The 21,667-nt window shown below is 41.1% G+C and overlaps 2 protein-coding genes across 6 annotated transcripts in view; both read left to right on the top strand.

Annotated features, from left to right (window-relative positions):
• Positions 1 to 15: 15 nt before the first annotated feature.
• Positions 16 to 7,184, top strand: PHOSPHO2 (phosphatase, orphan 2). Of its 5 annotated transcripts, XM_011988143.1 has the most exons (5): positions 16 to 196; positions 789 to 821; positions 2,553 to 2,723; positions 3,053 to 3,171; positions 6,422 to 7,184. In XM_011988143.1, exon 5 carries the CDS (start codon positions 6,448 to 6,450, stop codon positions 7,171 to 7,173), a length of 726 nt encoding a protein of 241 aa, XP_011843533.1. In that variant the 5' UTR covers positions 16 to 196; positions 789 to 821; positions 2,553 to 2,723; positions 3,053 to 3,171; positions 6,422 to 6,447; the 3' UTR covers positions 7,174 to 7,184. The 5 variants fall into 5 exon arrangements, with proteins under 5 accessions (XP_011843533.1, XP_011843534.1, XP_011843535.1 ...); XM_011988144.1 differs by lacking the exon at positions 3,053 to 3,171 and having other exon boundaries at positions 16 to 96; XM_011988145.1 differs by lacking the exon at positions 2,553 to 2,723 and having other exon boundaries at positions 3,081 to 3,171.
• LOC105545297 (kelch-like protein 23) overlaps positions 53 to 21,667 on the top strand; it is a 67,521-nt gene continuing 45,906 nt past the window's right edge. The window contains exons 1-3 of the mRNA XM_011988166.1: positions 53 to 196; positions 789 to 821; positions 2,553 to 2,723. The gene's annotated coding sequence lies outside the window, so the exon portion shown is untranslated. The remainder of the gene's footprint in view (positions 197 to 788; positions 822 to 2,552; positions 2,724 to 21,667) is intronic.

Below are 21,667 nucleotides of genomic sequence, written 5' to 3'. Positions count from 1 at the left end.
CAGCCGTCGCCGAGGAACAAGGAAGGCGCTGCAGTTGGCGGTCGGGCTCGACAAGAGAGGCGCCTGCGCCTGCGCCCGCGCCTGCGAGCTGGGCTTGTGAGTGGGGCTGCCCAGCCGGCAGGCGTGGGGCGAGGCCAAAGGACTGAACCCGCAGGAGCGTCACAGGCGCCGGGGCGGCTGCCGACGGCGGGCCTGGGTCAGTGAGAAGCCCGTGGACCCCCGCCCTGCCTGCTACTCCCATCCTCCCCTGCTGCGGGCTCCACGGGGAACGACCTCCGATTGGGTCCAATGCCTACCCTCGGGGTGGAGCCGGCAGGTGTGTGAGCGCGCGAGGCCTAGGCGTGGTGTGTGTGTCCCCGATCTCCTCGCGGGTGGAATGTGAGGAGCAAAGCCCTTCCTTAACTATAAAAACCCGCGGATTCGCTGACATAAACGCCGTTTTTTTAATCCTTTGGTTTCTGGGGCATGGTCAGGACTAGATGGGGCCAAGTTTTTAAAAAATAGGAATGTTAAAACTTAATGATATGCTTAGAACATTTATGTTAGGACCTTTGAGATATTTTAAATTTCTTGGTAAATACAGGACCACAGAAATCTGTTAGGAGTAGCTGCGCGTTTGGTTTCAAAAGATCCTTTTCTAATACATTGATGTACAGATAACTTCATTACTAACAAGTTGGCTCTGATGTGTACACATAATGCACCAAACTGGAGTCTCTCAAAGTGAAAGAACAAAAAGATTTTTAATAACGAACGTCCTAACACACAGTCGTGCTATTTTTCTTTAGGTTTTCTATCAGATGTTCCACGTAATAATGCTGGTAAGTATGGAATAATTAAGAAAATATTTGTAGACATAAATTAGTTTGTGCACATAGAGCGCTGGTAGGTTTTTGGAAGCATACCTTAAAAAGTCAAGAACTGGGGGCCAGGCGCGGTGGCTCACGCCTGTAAGCCCAGCACTTTGGGAGGCCGAGGCAGGCAGATCACGAGGTCAGGAGACGGAGACCATCCTGGCTAACACGGTGAAACCCTGTCTCTACCAAAAATACAAAAAAAGTTAGCCGGACGTGGTGGGGGGCGCCTGTAGTCCCAGCTACTCAGGAGGCTGAGGTAGGAGAATGGCGTGAATCCGGGAGGCGGAGCTTGCAGTACCAAAGTGTCAAGAACTGGAAAGGAACAGAGATTTTACTCTGTTTGCAGGCTAACTTAGCCTGGCAGTTTCATGGAAGACAGAAGACTATTCGTTTCAGGAATGAATTACTCCCAGCAGTAGCCAGTATATCAGCAATTTTGCCTGAGTTCCCTAAAGCCCCAGTTCCCACAGGATAATGCAAAGTGGGCAAGAAGTCACCTAGATGTAGAGTATGTCGAATTACAGGAAAGCAGCCCTGAGCTTAGGGAACCCAGATCTTTATCATTTGGACAAATAAGCATGCTTCTCAAGGCTGTCCACTGTACAAACATCCTTGAAACAATAGAGGAAAGAGCAGTCAGTAAGACATGCACAACCACCAGAGACGCAGGGAGAATTGTCCCCCAACAAAAATTCTCTGGAATTTTAACAAAATTGGTTACAAAAAGTGTTGAATCTCATGATTTGATGTCAGTTACTTGCCAATTTGACATGGTGGTCAGATATAATTTGACTTTAGACTCCAGCTTCCAACTCCAACCACAATCCAAGTCAGTCTAGAGTTGTTTGTCCTATACCCACCATTCTTTTTTTTCTTTGTTGTAAATTTAATAAGGTAGCATATGCACTCTGATCTGAAACAGTTTAAATTATTCTGAGAAGAAAAAAAATTTTATTACAAAATTAATGTAGAAAAAGTGTGAACTACGGTTGAACCAACCATAACCATTCCACTGCACATGTAAACATTTTCTAAAACAAAAACAGGATTATACTGTACACACTATTTTGTGACTTGCTTATTTAATTTGAACTGAATATCTTAGCTTTTACTGGCTGGATATTCTATTATATGCTGTCACATGCATATCTTATTTAATTATTTCCCAATTCTTGGATGTCTGTGTAGTTTCTAATTTTCATTGTGTAAAGTACACAGGATATTGTTACACTATGGAAACATTGCAGACATACCAAATGGACATAGATTGTGCTTTTGAAGAGAACCGTTAACTCTTTTTGGAACTTTAACAGATTGGTTTCAAAATAGATTCACATTCTTAAAACTAAATCTTTGTGCATATCCTTAATTTTTGGAGACATTTTAATTTCTAATGCAGCACTAAATCTCTAAATGTCTATTGACAACAGAATATGGAATTCCTTTATTATTAAACAAGTAAAAAGAAAAAAAATGGACTCTGAAAAATCTCAATCAGCTTAGCACTATGATTTTATCCACTGGACAAAAACTTATTTTCACGTAACGTTTCTTATTTTCGACACCAAGTCAATACCAAGTGGAAAGCAAAACTTTGTTCTCCTATTGCCAAGAGATACTTTCCTGACATAAGAAAAACAACATAATTAGAAAATACAAATGTTAAAGCTTTTAAAATACTTTTATTAATTTTAGGAGTTAAGAAGTTTCCATTATTTTGCTCCAAACCAGAAGACTCTGTTGCCTGTATATAGAATAGGAGTAATGTTTGAAAACAACTGGCTGGTGTTTAAGACTGAAGATTGTCGTGATTGTTTATCCTAATCCCAATGCTGAAGTAAGATTGTCTTGGAAATACTAAGTTGGGTAAGTATTTTTATAAAGGTTTGTGTTGAATGGTGAGAAAATACTAATAGAAAAAGGTGAAATTTTTAAGGTGCACTTTCAGATCAGCAGGGGAAGTGTTACCTCAGTCTCATGCTATTTTGAGGCTAATAATGCAGGAATTTCAGTAATTTGTGGCTAATTAAGTTTAGGCTTGAGGCAGTTTTCAACCAACAGTGAGTTACATTTGAAATTTGTTTTAATTATAAATTCAGAATTCTCAAAAAGCATATTTAATTTAAAACATGCCTAGTTACAGTACTAATGTGATTGTCAATTATGCCTTATTATTTATTACATTGTTTCTGTAGGAAAGTGAATTCTGCATTTAAATCTCAGGGAACCAGTCAGAAGCATCTGGATTAGGCATTTAGTGATACAAGGATCCAGAGTGACAAAATATTATGTATCAGCCACATTCACACAACAGGTGATACCCCTGTAGGTAAATTATTCTCTAGATATTCTAAATTAAGAGACACAGAATACTTAGTCTTATGTGAGTCAAGAGCTCTATTCTGTCTTCACTACTGGGTATCAACTGTTATAAACTGGAGAATATGTGTGGCTAAATGCCATGTTTTTCATTTTTAATTGATCTTTTTCTTATTGCTTGGGTTCTTTGTCTTTTTAGGATTTCTTGTAGAAACCTCAAAATGGTTATAAAGTGTATCACCGATGTGGTGTTACAGTTAGTGTGTACTTTGAAACTAATGAATGTTTTTATGTAATTAAATATCTTTCTGCCGAAATGACCTACTTAGTATTTTATTTTTAAACTAATGAGTAGTCATTAAATGTTCTATTTTTTTGAGACGGAGTCTTGCTCTGTCGCCAGGCTGGAGTGCAGTGGCGCGATCTTGGCTCACGGCAACCTCCGCCTCCTGGGTTCAAGCAATTCTCCTGCCTCAGCCTCCTGAGTAGCTGGGACTACAGGTGAGCACCACCATGCCCAGCTAATTTTTTTTTTGTACTTTTAGTAGAGATGGGGTTTCACCATGTTGGCCAGAATGGTCTCGATCTCTTGACCTCGTGATCCGCCCGCCTCGGCCGCCCAAAGTGCTGGGATTACAGGTGTGAGCCACAGCGCCTGGCCTTTAATTCTATTTTTTAACACTAGAATTTGGTACTTAAAAGCATTAAGTTTGGAATCAAATCAACCTAAGATTCCAGCTCTGGCACTTTACTAACACCTAACCACTTTAAGATCCAGCTTATACATCTTTAAGATGAGGATAATAATGATTCCTACTTAATAGGGTTATGACAATTAAATGGTATGATACTGCAAAGTTTTTAGGCCAGTACCTGACATATAATGACTCTCAAAATTATTATTATTATCTGTTTACACACATTAATTATATCCTTTTCTGGATATTCTATATAGTTATTTTTTATAAATAATGTTTATTCTTACCATCAGTTGACCGGCTTATTCTTTCCTTTTCTCTTGAGATTTATAATTAATCACTTTCATTATCTTCTAATGAAAACAGAGACATAAGTGTCACACCACAAACAATATGATTACTCAGGTGTATTCAAATTATTTGGCACCCCAGAGCTAAACTATCTAGAGCAGATATAGATAAACATGTGAAAACTCTTAACCAAGTTACTTCTAGTTCGGAAGAATTGGCCTTCAGTTCTCAGGTAGTTTGTTTAGACTATCATATAGAGTGTCAGCAATTATTTAATTATAATATTGGCATTTAGAAATTGATTTTAAACTAAATACCTTCTTTTTTAAATTTTTTTGATTTCTACCTTTTAAGTTCGGGGTACATGTGCAGGATATGTAGATTTGTTACATAGGTAAGCGTGTGCCATGATGCTCTGCTGCACAGGTCATCACGTCACCTAGGTATTAAGCCCAGCATCCACTAGCTGTTTTCCTGATGCTCTGCCTCCTCCTACGCCCAACCCTCCAACAGGCCCCAGTGTATGTTGTTCCATTCCATGTGTTCTCATGATTCAGCTCCCACTTATAAATGAGAGCACGTGGTGTTTGTTTTTGTTGTTGTTGTTGTTCCTGTGTTAGTTCACTGAAGATGATGGCTTCCAGCTCCATCCATGTCCGTGTAAAGGAAATCATCTCATTCCTTTCTATAGCTGCATAATATTCCATGGTGTATAAGTACCACATTTTGTTTATGCAGTCCATCATTGACGGGCATTTAGGTTGATTCCATGTCTTTGCTATTGTGAACAGTGCTGCAGTGAACATATGCATGCATGTATCTTTATAATAGAATGATTTATATTCCTTTGGGTATATACCCAGTAATGGGATTGCTGGGTCAAGTGGTATTTCAGCCTCTACGTCTTTGAGGAATCACCACACTATCTTCCACGATGGTTGAACTAATTTACACTCCTACCAACAGTGTAAAAGCGTTCCTTTTTCCCCACAACCTTGCCAGGTTGTTTTTTGACTTTTTAATGATAGCCATTCTGACTAGTATAAGATGGTATCTCATTGTGGCTTTAGTTTGCATTTCTCTAATGATCAGTGATGTTGAGCTTTTTTTTTCTTTCATATATTTCTTGGGCACATGTATTGTCTTCTTTCAAGAATTGTCTGTTTGTGTCCTTTCCCCACTTCTTAATGGGGCTGTTTGTTTTTTCTTGTAAATTTGTTTAAGTTCCTTAACAAGGAACTACATGATTCTTATCAAAAAGGATTGTGGGCAGATTTTATGAGCAGAGTCTTTAAATATTTGGGAGCTAAAGGTGTAATATAAAATGAAAAGAGCAGAGACATCAATGCCTTTCACTTCAGGGATGGTATAATTTTTCAACTTCATAATAATTGCTGGATATTAGACCTTTGTCAGATGGATAAATTGCAAAAATTTTCTCCCATTCTCTAAGTTGTCTGTTTACTCTGTTGATAGTTTCTTTTGCTGTGCAGAAGCTCTTTAGTTTAATTAGATACCATTTGTCAATTTTTGCTTTTGTTGCATTTGCTTTTGGCATCTTTGTCATGAAATCTTTGCCTGTGCTGTGTCCCGAATGGTATCACCTAGATTTTCTTCTAGGTTTTTTTATAGTTTGGGTTTTACACTTAAGTCTTTAATCCACCTTGAGTTGATTTTTGTATATGGTGTAAAGAAGGGGTCAGTTTCAGTTTTCTGCATATGGCTAGCCAGCTATCCTAGCACCATTATTAAATAGGGAATCCTTTCCCCACTTGTTTTTGTTAGCAAATACCTTTTTTAAAAAATTATTTTACATCTTGCAAGATTTCATGCTATGTTAAATTTGTTCAGGATTTTGGGTAGTACACAGAGAATCCTTTATACATGACCTATTATTTAATATGAGGATTGTAAATATTTTAATCTAATAAAATAAGTGTGGTTTCATTGATAATGTGATCATAGTAAGAATGCCTTTTTTTTTTCTTTCTTATAACTTCTATAAGAAACACACCCCCAGGAACACAATAATACTATGAATGTCCTTTTTATATATTTTGTTTTCCACTTAAAATACTCAAATATGAACTTTGCTTCTTAGAGAAAAGTGGTTAGGTAGTGGTCTCAAAGTGCTTAATCACTTTGTTTATATTCCTTCTTTTAACATATTAACATTTAGTTATGTTTATTAAATAAGTGTTTTAGTTAGATATGTAAACAGAGTTTGTTTAGAGAATAATATTTTTTCTTTTTCAGGATAATCCAAATCTACTTCTGGAACCATGAAAATTTTGCTAGTTTTTGACTTTGACAATACGATCATAGATGACAATAGTGACACTTGGATTGTACAATGTGCTCCCAACAAAAAACTTCCTATTGAACTACGTGATTCTTATCAAAAAGGATTTTGGACAGAATTTATGGGCAGAGTCTTTAAGTATTTGGGAGATAAAGGTGTAAGAGAACATGAAATGAAAAGAGCAGTGACATCATTGCCTTTCACTCCAGGGATGGTGGAACTCTTCAACTTTATAAGAAAGAATAAGGATAAATTTGACTGCATTATTATTTCAGATTCAAATTCGGTCTTCATAGATTGGGTTTTAAAAGCTGCCAGTTTTCATGATGTATTTGATAAAGTGTTTACAAATCCAGCAGCTTTTAATAGCAGTGGTCATCTCACTGTGGAAAATTATCATACTCATTCTTGCAATAGATGCCCAAAGAATCTTTGCAAAAAGGTAGTTTTGATAGAATTTGTAGATAAACAGTTACAACAGGGAGTGAATTATACACAAATTGTTTATATTGGTGATGGTGGAAATGATGTCTGTCCAGTCACCTTTTTAAAGAACGATGATGTTGCCATGCCACGGAAAGGATATACCTTACAGAAAACTCTTTCCAGAATGTCTCAAAATCTTGAGCCTATGGAATATTCTGTTGTAGTTTGGTCCTCAGGTGTTGATATAATTTCTCATTTACAATTTCTAATAAAGGATTAATATGCCAGCAATTGAAAAGTGTATCACTTAAGATTAGGTTCAGCAGCATAAAACTAAAACCCCAAATACCAGAGGCTTAAAAAAAACAGAGAATTTTTTTTTCCTCTCACATAAAAGAATTCCAGAGGTAAGTATTTCAAGTTGCTGTATTAGTCTACCAACCTCAGCACTTGGCATTCAACCCTTGATCCAAGGTTGCTGGTAAAGCTCTAGCCCTCACAGCAGCACTCTGGCCAGCAAGGAGGGCAGTGAGAAAGTTACATTCCCTGTCTAAAGAAATTTCCCAGAAGTTGTACCCAATACTTCTATTGAAGTATCATTGGCCAAATTTAGTCATAATGCCTTACTTGTAAATAGCAAAGAAAGATGGAAAATATAGCTTTCATTCCAGGTAGTCACGTGCCCAGGAAAAGCTGGGGGGAAAAGTACAGAATTGAGGTAGGTACAGCTAGTGGTCTCCACTAAAGGTGGTTGATAGGTTATATTTTTAAATTTATTTCTCGAGCAAGTAAGCATATTTTATTCTTTTAGATATTCCTCCTCTTTTGAGACAAGGTCTCTGTCACCTAGCCTGGATTGCAGTGACTTGATCTTCGCACACTGCAGCCCCAACCTCCTGGACTCAAGTGATCCTCGCACCTCAGCCTTCTGAGGAGCTAGGACTACAGGCTCACGCCACCATGCCAGCTGTTTTGTTATTTTTTGTTGGAGATGAGGTCTCACTACTTTGCACAGATCTCAAAATCTTGGATTCAAGTGATCCTCCTGCCTTGGCTTCCCAAAGTGCTGGGATTACAGGCATGAGCCACCATGGCCAGCCAGATACTTATTTTGAGAGTATGTCCTGTAGTTACAGATCTTAAAAAATAAAGCCTGATGCTTTATTCACATAAGAATAAAAGGCTGCCAAATTTATATAATATCCTCCCAAACCAGTGTATTTTAAAGATAGTGATGCAGTATCTATTGTTGAAGTTTTCATCAATTTCAGACTTTCCATTTGAAATGAAGTACTATTATACTATTAATATCCTTCAAATATTCTAACTTGATATCTTGGCACCATAGACAACTACAGTAGCTAGTTTAATCAGTGTGTTGTTTATATTTGGCAATGCAGTTTTGAGCAATTCAATACTATATATAATTTGCAGCAATACTTAATATTTAAGACTTTCATATAGGGATATTAGCAAATATCAACTGATCTAAAATGTTTTATAAGTCCATGCTAATTTCTAGATTCATGTTTTAGCCATATAAATGCAGTATTTAATAATATTGTATTTTCCAAATTATGGAAAGCTCCAGAAATAGAAATATTCAATATAATTACTACTCGCTAATCTTTTTTCTAGGTTGAAAAATCTTTGTTTTGCTTTAGGTTAGATTATGTTGAAACACATCTGTGTTTCAGATGTGTTCAGAGCTGAGGTCTCAGCTGAGGCTCCACTGAAGCAGGATTCACTTCCAAAATAAGAGTTGTTGCCAGTATTCAGTTCCTAGCAAACTACTGGAACAAGAATCTGTTTTCTTGCTGACTTAATTTCTTGCCATGTGGCCCTCTCCAAATGCTGGACATAAAAAAGTAGGCTGAGCACAATGGCTCACACCTGTAATCCCAGCAGTTTGGGAAGCCAAGGTAGGAGGATCGCTTGAGGCCAGGAGTTCAAGACTAGCCTGGGCAATATAGGGAGACCCCATCTCTACAATAAATAAAAATAAAGGCTTTCATTTACAATGATGGTAGACCAAGAAATTTGTCCTAGATCTTCACTGAGAATATCTATAAAAGCTGGCAGCTGAACAAAATTTTAAAAACATCTGGGCTGGGTGTCCTGGCTCACACCTTTAATCCCAGCACTTTGGGAGGCCAAGGCGAGGGGATCACGTGAGCTCAGGAGTTTGAGAACAGCCTCAGCAACATAGGGAGACCCCATCTCTTAAAAAAAAAAAAAAAAGATAAACTTAAAATAAATTAATTAAAAACACCTGGTTGAAGACATCAGCGAGCTGGCAACAATGAAGAATTCCTAAGGAAACAGAAACTTTGTTAGGGGAGCCGTTTTCCCTTGTGTTGGCCAGTTCTGTAAGTGGTAAGTGATTGCTCAGATGTTGAAGGCCATTTTGATAACCTCATGGGACAAGGAAGAAGGGACCTGCACTGGTAAACCCTTTCCCTTACTTGGGGTGAGGATCCCAAATGGCTACTCATTAGGAGTAACAATGGTCCAGAAGTAAGCAGGCCTTCAAAGGGATGGCAGCTCAGCTTCAAATACCCTCAGTTTCTGAAATTAGATTGAGGTTATCTAAGATTTTAGAGCTCCCAGATGCATGGCAGAAGCAAATCTACATTTGCTTTTCAGGAAGAAATTAACATCCTAGGTGTAGCAGACAGACTCTAAGGTGGCCACTATGATCCCTGTCCCCTGGTATTCCTTGTGTGGAGGGAGACTCCTGTGACTTGATTGTAATTCATAGACTACCACAAAGATGATGAGATGGACATGATTACACCAAATTCTAATATTCATCTTATTGAGAGACTCTTGTTGACTTTGAAGAAGCAAGCTGCCATGCTGTAAACCAGCCACTGGAGAGGGCCTCATGTCAAGAAACTAAGGGTGGCCTCTAGCCAGTAGTCAGCGAGAAAACAGATCCTTGTTCCAGTAGTGTGCTAGGAACTGAAGATTGCCAACAACCTTGTTATTTTGGAAGTGAATCCTGGTTCAGTGGAGCCCTAGCTGAGACCTCAGCTCTGGCTAACACCCTGATTGCAGCCTTTTGAGACCAGGAAACAAAAAGAAGCCAGCTAAATCTGTGCTTGGACTCCTGACCCACAGAACTTGTGAGATAATAAATGTGTCTTGTTCTTAAGACACCAGATTTGTGGTAATATTGTTATACAATGTAGAAAACTAACAAATTAGGCCTCAAAATGTACAAATAGTTTTGCAGGTGCACTGTAGAACACACAATAAAAAGTAGCCACACAAAGAGACATGAGTGAACACCAGCAGAAGCTTCTATTTAAACATTTGTAGGGACCTCCAGATATTGGAGTTTTCAGAGACAAGCTTAAAAAAAAAAATTAAACTTACAAGAATTTTGGCAAAGCATTGAAAATTATATTAAACACAAAATGAAACAGCTAGATGGCAGAAATAAGTTCTAGCATTCTTCTGCACTGTAGGATGACTATCGTTAATAATAATATATATTTCCAAATAGAGGATATTGAATGTTCCCAACACAAATGAGAAATACTTTGAGTTGAAGAATATGCTGATTTCCCTGATCTAATCACTATACAGTAAATGTATCAAAATATCACCATATATGTCATAAATATGTACAATTATTTTGCGTCAATTAAAAAAAATTTTTAAAGGAAACACTAGAACTGAAAATAGCATGATTGAAATTAGGAGCTTGATGGATAGAATTGACAGAACAGGCATAGTTGAAGAAAGAATTGGTGAATGAACACAAGTTACAAGAAAAAATCCAGAATGATGCAGAGAGACAAAATAATAAAAATACAAAAGTTGAGACATAGATTTAGTAAGAAGATATAACAGAGGAAATTTATGTCCCAAGAGAGGAGAAAGAAAATGAAACATAAGCAGTAGTTTAAGAGATAATTATTGGCTGCACGCGGTGGCTCGACGTCAGGAGATGGAGACCATCCTGGCTAACACGGTGAAACCCCGTCTCTACTAAAAATACAAAAAATTAGCCAGGCATGGTGGTGGGCGCCTGTAGTCCCAGCTACTCGGGAGGCTGAGGCAGGAGAATGGCATGAACCCGGGAGGCAGAGCTTGCAGTGAGCACAGATTGCACCACTGCACTCCAGCCTGGGGGACAGAGTGAGACTCTGTCTCAAAAAAATAATAATAATAATAAAACTTTACAAAATCGAAAGATAGATCCTGAGGCAGGACTTGGGTAAAACCAACAAAGAATACAAAAAATATATTTTTAAAATTTGTAAAAAACAAAATTGAAAGACGTCAAACCTGAGATTCAAGAACCCTCATAAACCCCAAACAGGATAAATAAAATGAAAACCACATGAAATTACACCGTTGTAAAACTGCTGATAACTAAAGATGGAAAAAGTATAAAGCGGCCAAAATAAATTTTATTACTTTGAAAGGAGCAACAATTAAGCTAATAGCTGGCATTTTTTTCTTTCGTTCTTAAATGCTTGATAGAATACAACAGTGAAACTATCCAGACCTGGAGTTTTCTCTTTTGAAAGGTTTTAACCACAAATTCCATTTCTTTCATGGATATAGGACTACTCCATTGTGTAGCTTTTCTTGAGTAAGCTTTGGTAGTTTGACTGTGTTAATTATCTATTGCTACATAATAAATTACTTCAAAACTTAACAGCTTGGAAAAATAAAGTTATCTCACAGTTTCTGTGGGTCAGGAATTCAGGAGCATTTAGCTGGGTAGTTCTGGCTCAGGATCAAAAATGGGTCAAGATGTTAACTGAGGTTGAAGCCATATGAAAACCTGACTAGGGCTGGAGTATCTGCTTCCAAGGTGGCCTACTCATGGTTTTTGGCAAGAAGCCTCATTTCCTTATTGGCTATTGGCCAATGTATTGCTGATTGGCGGAAGACTTCATTTTCCAACTACATGGGCCTCTCCATAGTGCTGATCAAGTATCCTTTAAAAAAAAAAAAAAAGGTAGCTGTTTTCTAGCCAAGTGAGTGAACCAAGAGGAAGGGCAAAGAAGAAACTACAGGCCAGGCATGGTGGTTCACGCCCTTAATCCCAGCACTTTGGGAGGCCAAGGTGGGTGGATCACCTGAGGTAGGGAGTTCGAGACCAGCCTGGCCAACATGGTGCTACCCTATCTCTACTAAAATTACAAAAATTAGCCAGGCATGGTGACAGGCGCCAGTAATCCCAGCTACTTGGGAGGCTGAGGCAGGAAAATCGTTTGAACCCAGAAGGTGGAGGTTGCAGTCAGTGACTGGAGATTGCGCCACTGTACTCCAGCCTGGGTGACAAGGGCAAAACTCCATCTCAAAAAAATAGTAATAAAAATTAAAAAAGAAGAAACTATGATGCCTTTTGTTACCTATCTCAGAAGTGGCACCCCATTACTTCTGCCGTATTCTGTTTGTTAAAGCAGAACACTAGTCTGACCCACACTGAAAAAGAGGAGAATTAGACACCACCTTTGGGTGAATGACAAAAAAATGTGTGGACGTTTAAAAACCACTAGTGTCACTTGAGGACTTTGTTCATTTGGTCAAAGTAGTGAAATTTATGAGCATGTTTTTCATAGTATTCTTTTATTAACCCTTTAATTTTACAGCAAATGCCTATATACCCACTATCTAGATTCTACCATTAACATTTGACTCTTCTTGTTTCATCACGTATCTGTTCTTCTCTCTAGCCATCCTTTTTTTTCTTCTGCCTTTTTAACATAAATATTGTCTTTTCTCTTTTCTTCTTTGCTCCCCAGTTGATTAAACCAGTGCTTCTCTGGGGCTGATTGGGACTCAGGTGTCTTCCAGCTTTGTGTGAGCCCTGGGAATTGTTTAGCTTATAGTTCCGAGGGTCATTCTCTGCCCAGATTTATGGGGTTTCATCCACACAAGTATGGCTTAGTATTCAACCACAGACTCAAGGGGACATCCTCCCTTGCAGATTTCTGGAATCTTTCTTGATTTACCTTCTTCCTTTCTGGTACTCTTCCCTGCAAATTCCAGCCACTTTTGCCTCCCCAAACTGATCTCCATTCCTTCAACTCAGCAAGACTACTGTGGTCTGTTTGGGGCACCCCCCTCCCTGCACCTTGGGCTGGAACGTGTCTCCAGGCAAAAGTAGAGGCAATTATAAGGCTCTCCTCATTTGTTTCTTCTCTCTCGAGGACCACAGTTCTGTACTGCTTGTTGACCAATGCTTGAAAACTGTTATTTTGTATCTTTTGTTCAGTTTTTTAAATTATTTATGGTGGGAGGATTAGTCCAGTCCCACTTCCTCCAGAAAGAGTAATTCTGGAATCTCATTTTTATTTTCTAATGCAACATAGTGGTAAGACCTCCACTCTGAATTAGAAAGACCTGAATTTGAATTCTAGCTCTGAATCGAATAAATTAATAGCTTCTTAATACTGCAGTTTTATTTTAAGTGGGGATAATAAAAGTCCCTATCTCCTGAGATTGTTGTGAAGATTTACTGAATATGGTATTGTATTAGTTTACTGTGGCTGCTGTAACAAATCATTACAAACTGGGTGACTTAAAACACAGTTTTGGAGACCAAAAGTCCAAAACAGTTTCACTGAGCTGAAATCAAGATGTCAGCAGGACCATGGTCCTTCGCAGGCCCTAGGGGGGATTCATTCCTTGCCTCTTCCACCTTCTGGTGGCCACAGACCTTTGGCTTGTGGCTGCATCACTCCAATCTCTGCCTTCATAGTTACATTCTTTTCTCCTCTTCTCTCTGTATCAAATTCCCCTCTTCCGCTTTCTTATAAAGATTGCATTTAGGACCCACCCAGATAATCTAGGATAATCCCCTCATTTTTAAGATCCTTAATTACACCTGCAACCCATTTTTCTTACAAGGCAACATTTACAAGTTTCAGGGATTAGAACATGATGTCTTTCTGTGGTCATTATTTAACCTACTACGAGGTGATAAAGCATTTGACACACATTCACTGATAATCAAAACATTTAACACCACTATAAGGCACCAAGGCACCAACCTCTCAGATAATAAGCACCAACTAATAAGAATGGATGCTGGCCACAAACCCCGCTAACAGTGCCTTTGGCTGAATAGCAGCCCTGTACTTGCTGTATGCCAGCATCTCACACATCCTATACACCGAATAAATATGAGTTCATTGAGATCCAACTTTTACTAAGTCATTTCTACTTCTTCTTTTTAAATGTCTGGGCATGTTCTTTGGTCATTTATCTGTAGGGTCTTGTGTTCTGCTTATCTCTTTGTCTGAGTACTTTATATAGGGAGGATGCTAACATTCCCATATTTGTGACAAATGTTTGCATTGTGTTAATATTTTCTAAATCTCATGCTTGATTATATGTATCTAGATAATATGTTCTTCATTTTTAAATGTAAACATTTAAATTGAATATATGGCTTATCTCATTAGGTTGTATTAAACTTAATGAAATAAACATACTGATATACACTAACTAGGCTTTTTGAATGCAAGATTTTTCTTTAAATCTTTTTCTTTGCAAACAAAAGGATCTCTGTTTTTCCCCAAAGATAAGCAAATTTGTCATGGCCAGTTTTTATTACACTTAAACACGCACTTATAAAATAGAGATGTTAGAGTTAAATGTGAATTGCAAAGACTTGTGTTTTTTTTGGAGACAGGGTCTCTGTAGCCCAGACTGGAGTGCTGTGATTCTATCACAGCTCACTGCAACCTCAAACTCCTGGACTTAAGCAATCTTCCAGTCTCAGCCTCCCAAGTAGCTGGGGGAATACAGGGACACACCTGTATTTGCCCAATTTATTTATTTATTTATTTAGTGGAGACAAAGGTCTCACTATGTTACCCAGGCTAGTCTCAAACTGCTAACCTGAAGCCTCAGCCTCCCAAAGTGCTGGGATTATAGGTGGGCATCAGTGTGCCTGGCTGAAAAGACTATTAAAGTCATGATAGGGTTGGATAGAGAAGTAGAGTATAGAAACCTCTTGTTTGTCACATGAGTCTCTTTAGCACAGTTGTAGTAGGCAGAATTCTAAAATGGTTCCCAAGACTTACCCCCTGCTGTACCACCCTGTTACTGTAAATTTGATGTATCTACTACCTTGACTAGGTTATGTTTTATGGCACAGTTGACCTAATTATCCAGGTGGACCTGACCTAATCGGATGAGCCTTTTAAAAGCAAAGAGCTGTCTTGGCTGGTTGCAGAAGAGGAAGTCAGAGAGTTGAAGCATATGCCATTGCTGGCTTAAAGATGGATGCAGGTATGTGGTAAGGAATGTGGGCAACCTCTAGGAGCTGAGAGCAGTTCCTGGATGACAGCCAGCAAGGAAACTGGGACCTCAGTCCTGCAAGGAAGTGAATTCTGCCAACAGCCACTTGATCTTGGAAGAGGACCTCAAGCCTCAGATGAGAAACACAGTCCAGGCTGACACCTTGATTATAACTTGGTGAGACCCTGAGCAGAGAGCCCAGTCACATTATGGCCAGACCTACAGAAACTGGGAGATAATAAACTCTTGCTTTAAATTACTACATTTGTGGCAATAGAAAACTAGTATCTAATTCCGTCTCTCAAGGAATAGATAGCCTAATTTCACAACCATACTTTTTTTGTAATTATGTGTTTAGCAATTTATACTATAAAGTACTGAATTGTTTTTTATTCTTCTGATTAAACACCAAGGATCATTGTGATGTGTGAAGAGACACTAGTTAAAATTTCTCTGCCCTTGAGAGTTTTAAGGGTGATCTAATTTTTCTGCAAATCTATTTTTTAATTTTTAGTAATATGAATATGATTTTTTACAAAATGAAAAACAAATTTAAAGAAATAACCACCCCACAATCATCTACCAGTGAATGGGCCAGAGATGAGCTGCCAGACAAGATTGACTACATAATCATGAGGCCCAGAACACAGTGAAAATGCAGCATCCCTTGTTCAAAAAAATTATTCAGAATTTCAAGACATGGGCAGCAGAGCATTAAAGCAAGAGTGGGGTCCTTCTGAACATGGGGTCCTATGTGATGGCACAGGTCACAAAACCGTGGAGCCAGCCAGCTCTGTGCCCAGACCTTCTCCAGCACCTTCCAGATAAAAGCTTAAATAAGAGCTATATACTTTCCAAAGGCCCCATTGCTTCTTCACTGGGTGACATTTGCAAATTAATTGCCCATAATGCCACAATCTAGGACAACCAAATCCTTTCAGAATTTTCTCCAAGCTTGTATGTGTGTTTGTGTATGTGTCTCTTTGACACAGGTGGATTGTTCTTAACAATTGTTACACTATTTTGTCACTTAAAATTATAGCAGGAGTATTTCTCTGTATTAATAGCATTTAAGAATAAAATTTAAATGTTCACATATTTCAATTTTTTATATAAGAAAATCTCAGCGAGGTCACAGAACTAAGTAATGAAAGGATACTTCAAAAGTAGGTGATCTTGAGTCAAGAGAACTAAATTCTAGTCCTAGCTCTAACAGCCAATTAGCTGTGTGACTTTCGTAGATAATTTCACTTCTCTGGAGCTCATTTTATTTTCTGTAAAATGACTTAATGAATTTTTATCCCCCTAAATACCTTCCAGTTCTAAAATTTTTTTTTTTTTTTTTTTTTTTTTTGAGATGGAGTCTTGCTCTGTTGCCCAGGCTGGGGTGCAGTGGCCAGATCTCAGCTCACTGCAAGCTCCGCCTCCCGGGTTTACGCCATTCTCCTTCCTCAGTCTCCGGAGTAGCTGGGACTACAGGCGCCCGCCAACCCGCCCGGCTAGTTTTTTTGCATTTTTTAGTAGAGACGGGGTTTCACTGTGTTAGCCAGGATGGTCTCGATCTCCTGACCTTGTGATCCGCCCGTCTCGGCCTCCCAATGTGCTGGGATTACAGGCTTGAGCCACCGCGCCCGGCCCCAGTTCTAAAATTCTATAATTCCAGTATCATTATGGATTTGAGTGGTCTCTAGGTCTGGCTATGGCTATAAGGGGCTTTTAAAATCTATTCTTTGAATGAAACGAAGTCATTATCCAATTTTTAAGGCCTTTAGAAGGAGGTTTTTGTTTTACTGTAATTTAAAACCATTTGGGGGTCAGTCTTTGTCATGCTCAGTGTCAGGTTCCAGCCCCAGCTGAGGGCTGAGTGACTGGGTGGATGTGGGGCAGGGAGCTGGAAGAACACTAGAGAGACAGCAGGTAGATGAGACATGGCTTTTTTTTTTTTTTTTTTGAGATGGAGTCTTGCTCTTGTTGCCCAGGCAGGAGTGCAGTGGCGCGATCTCAGCTCACTGCTGTGTCCGCCTCCCACGTTCAAGCAATTCTTGTTGCTCAGCCTCCCAAGTAGCTGGGATTACAGACACCCGCGACCATGCCTGGCTGATATTTCTAATTTCAGTAGAGATGGGGTTTCCCCATGTTGGCCAGGCTGGTCTCAAACTCCCTACCTCAGGTAATCCACCCACGTCAGCCTCCCAAAGTGTTGGGATTACAGGTGTGAGCCACTGCTCCCAGCCAGAGACATGGCTTTGTTCAGCAGCCCCCATGCCTGCAGCTGCATGGCCAGCTCTCCATTGGCTTCAGGGTCAGTAGTTTAACTGTTTCTCTGGGCACAAGTGAGCCAAGCTGTGTCCTGGCTTCCCCTGTCTGTCTGCAAAGGACAGCTCTGACTCTCCCAGTGTACCTGCACAATGTCAACAGAGCAATCATACATTTTACAGACAATAGTGGCATAGAGCCAAGTGATGGCCTTTCCATGTATGGCTACATGGCTATGATAACAAGTGGAGTTATACGCCTGCGCTCTAAACCCACTGAGTCACACAGGATGTAAACATCCTACCTTGGCCTATCCTTGATCAAAGCACAGCCATGTTCCTTACACTCCACCCCCTAGGCCAAGGGAGACATAGGCCTTGGATACAGGTTATATGCATAAGCTTTGGGTACATAGGCTTGATATATACACGCAGGCTTTATACATAAGTTTTGGCCACACAGATTTGATAAACAGGTCTTACATTCCACCCCCTGGACTGAGGGAGTTCTTTTAGTGGGGATCCGTGCACATAGGGCAGCACCCTGAACTCATAGGTCACAACAACAATACGGAGAACAACAACCTATCATAAATATTCCTGTTATGTTACTTATGATTATTAGAGCCCAACATAGGTAGGGTAGTGCCCAGAGACACTATCTCTGCAGTATCTCTGCAGGGGATCATCAGTAAGGTCCTCAATCGCCTTAATCCCCTGTGACACCCCTTGTAAAGCTACCATTATGTTCTAGTGGATGTCAGGGATAAATGTACAACATTGTGTCCCTCCAAGGGCAGAGGTGCCACCCTGGGTAGCTGTGACTATGTTTAAGGCCATCCGGTTTTGCAGCACCACCTTCCTGATCTGATCGACCTCATCAGTTAGCAAAAGGAGAGCAACTCGGGTATAATTCAGGGCCTGAGCTGTGTGCTCTGCGAGGGCTGTAACTTGCATTTCTACAGTAATGACACCTGCTCCAGGAATAGTTATTGCTAAGGGGTGGAGCCACCAGGGGTGGCAAAAACTGGGAACGCAGCACCTCCTAGTTATTCGGGCAACTAGGCAATGTGGGAAGCACAGTGGCAGGCACAGAAGGCCACTCCCAGCTAAAACGTCCAGTCCAATTGGTTGGTAGATATGGCAATTCGGTGTCCCCACAGACCCATAAACTCCCAGGGAGCACAAAGTCCATTGGGGCCCAGCCGTGGTAAGGCCACTTGTTCCACAACACCCTTGGTGTGGTGACTCATGTTATGTTTGCACAAACCTCAGCAGGCAACCATCCCACAGTGACTTTACCCCTGTGCTGCTCTATGCATCGTGGTACCTGCAATGGGGGTACCATATGTTCTCCCATTAGCCAGTCCCACCCATCACGGACACTACGAGTCAGCCAAGGGGCAGGCTTGCCATGGGTTTTGCGACACCCCCTGTCCAAATCCTGCTGTGCTGCATCCCAGCCATTGTCTGTGGAACCCCAAGTTTCTAGCTATGTCCAGTTTTTCACAGAAGCTGGATACATGTGCCAGGGCAAGCCATCCACAGCTGCTGCTGGAAGGGCAGTGCAGATCCAACAGTTGGAGACATTGGTCACCTCGGCATAAGTGTGGGCCCAATCTACAATGCAGTTGGAGCATGCCAACCTACAGCTGAAACGACAGAGTAAGCACAGGTACTAACAAGGGTAAGTCACGTCCCTTAGGCCAAATATAAGCCAACTTTAATCTCTAGATAACAATGCAGCCGCCAAGGCTTCTGCCTGGGTGACGCTACCACACCTTATCAGCTCCTTGTTCTTTTGGGTCCTGTACCCATGCCAAAGTCACAGGGGAACTCATAATAGGCCACACAGACAGTACATATGTCCCCCCACCGGAAGAGGGTTCCTTCCCTGGCCGTTCCCCTATGAACAGTCAATCATGGAGGCCACACATTAAATACCCAGGGAATAACATATAAGTCATACTGCAGACCCTCCCCTAAGGGGGCTACGATAGCCAAACATCTACAATGAGGGGCTTGGAGAGTCCATGACTAACACCAGGTTTTGTTTGTTTCCCTACCTTTAGGGGCATTGGGGCAGGCAATAACAGATTGCCGTTTGTCCCATACCTGGTTGGAGAGGGTCATCCTTCCTCTCATAGATCTGGCCACATGGCCTAGCCCTACATGGCTGGTGACTAACTAGCTAATTCTGTAACTTTCAGGTAATAAACCACAAGGTTAAGCCTTGATAAACTGCCCAGCATTGGTGTAGATTATCATGGGTGTCACCTCCTTGGTGATCATCATCAATGTTGCCCTGAGTTCAACTTATTAGCTACTTTGCCCACACTTGATATCAAACCATATAGTGTCAGTACTAGGCTGGACTGCAGCAGTACTCCAGGCAGCAGCAGTACTCTGGCTAAACCTGTCTATATATACTATGCCTTAGCAGGAATGGGGCCGGGGGTGCCTCAGGCCCCATGGCCTTATCTTGCATCAGGACTACAGACCCTAAGCCCTCTTGTAACTCTGCTGCTAAGGGACTTGTACTCAGTGTACCTCGCTGCTCTGAGTAGGCGCCCTACTTTGGTAAAGTGCTGTCCCAGACTGTGCTGTGCCAGTCTGGAGGGGTGGCTACCCATGAACGCAGCCATCCTGCTATTGGGTAAGTCATCTGCACGACGTTTGTAGCCTGTCTTGCCATGCTCTTACGAGCCTGAAGGGTAGCATATGCAGTTACTAACTGCTTCCCAGTCCAGAGGGTTGTTATCCATGAACATAACCTATTCTGCTATTACTAACTGCTTCTCTATCAATAAAGATAAGCTCAGCTCCATAGTTGGGGCCAAAAGCCTACCGGCATATTCAGGCACTCCATGTGCTGTTATAGGCCCTAATTTGCTATAGGCCCCAACCAAAACTATCTGTGGTCACATGCACACCTAGCTTAAATGGGCACCTCTGGTCAACTACCCATAGGGCTTGTGCCTGCTAAATAGCCTGCTTGAGATAGCCAGGACTGCTGTCTCAACCGCATCATCCAGTCCCTGGCAAGAGGGGCGTTGTCGCCTCCAAATCTGAAAGAGAATCAGAGGTTAATATAACATCATCAATAAAACCATGACACATGGTGGGGGTATGCATATAGCCCTGCAGCAATCCCATGAAAATCCAGTGTCACCCTGCCGTGAAGGCAAGCTGTTCGTGGCTCTCTGGAGCAATGTCAGTGGAGAAGAATGCATTATTCAAGTTCATCACAGAGTGGTACTGTCCCAGTTCTGCTGTCAAGCGGTTCATCAAATCCGTGATGGAGGGTACAGCTGCATGCCAAGAGGGTGTTACTTTATTCAGTTCCCCATAATCCGCTGTCATTCGCCAAGTTCCAGTAGGCTTTCTGACTGGCCACACCAGGGAATTGTAGGGGCTATGGGTGCCACACACTATTTGCACCTCCTCTAACTTCTGAATAGTCTCAGTTATCGCTGTATGCCCCCCTGGCAAACGGTATTGATGAATGGAGGTAACCCGTCAGGGTTGTGGCAGAGCTTGGGGCTGGTGATGTGTATGTCCCTGCAGTACCAGATTTACTACACTAACTCAGAACCTGAATTCTCCAGCCATGGTGTGCAAGTCCAGACCATGCAAAATGTCCACTCCCAGAATATATTCAGGTATGAGAGAGACATACACAGTGTCTCTGGTGGAGAGCCAAGTGACTGATGCCAAGATGCAGAGACACAGGTTTCACTTTCACTGACCAGCTTTCATAGCTGGTAATAAATGCAGCTCTGCCAGAAAAGTTATCCGGGTTCCCATAAACGAGGCTGCAGTCTGCACCAGTATCTACCAGCACTAGGACCCGCCGTGACCCGCTGTACATTAGTGGGGTCCAGTGGATTACCAGCGCCACATACGGCCTCTGGTTGTCTGGTTCCCCGCGCAGAGCTGGGTACCTCAGCCAGTTCCTTAATCAAACAAGAAAGGCTCCATATCTCCGCCTGTCTGCAAATAGTCCTTGAGTTGCAGTGTCCAGGCAGGAGTAGGATGAACAACATTGCTTCAACCCCCACTTAGGCAGTCTCCGGAATTGCTGCTCCGGGGACAATTGCCTCCACAGAGCCAGGAGCATTCATTCTACTGGGTTGCCTGTCAGATTTCTCCGGAGCAACCCCAGCTACAAGTAAATCAATCCACATCTGCATGCAGGTCACCTGCTGGGCCCATTTTTATCACGTGGGATGGTGGGATGGT

The sequence above is a fragment of the Mandrillus leucophaeus genome, unplaced genomic scaffold (assembly GCF_000951045.1).
Source record: "Mandrillus leucophaeus isolate KB7577 unplaced genomic scaffold, Mleu.le_1.0 Scaffold324, whole genome shotgun sequence".
Classification (NCBI taxonomy): Eukaryota; Metazoa; Chordata; class Mammalia; order Primates; family Cercopithecidae; genus Mandrillus; species Mandrillus leucophaeus.
Note: the sequence above shows the minus strand (reverse complement) of the source record. Positions and strands in the feature narration are given on the sequence as shown.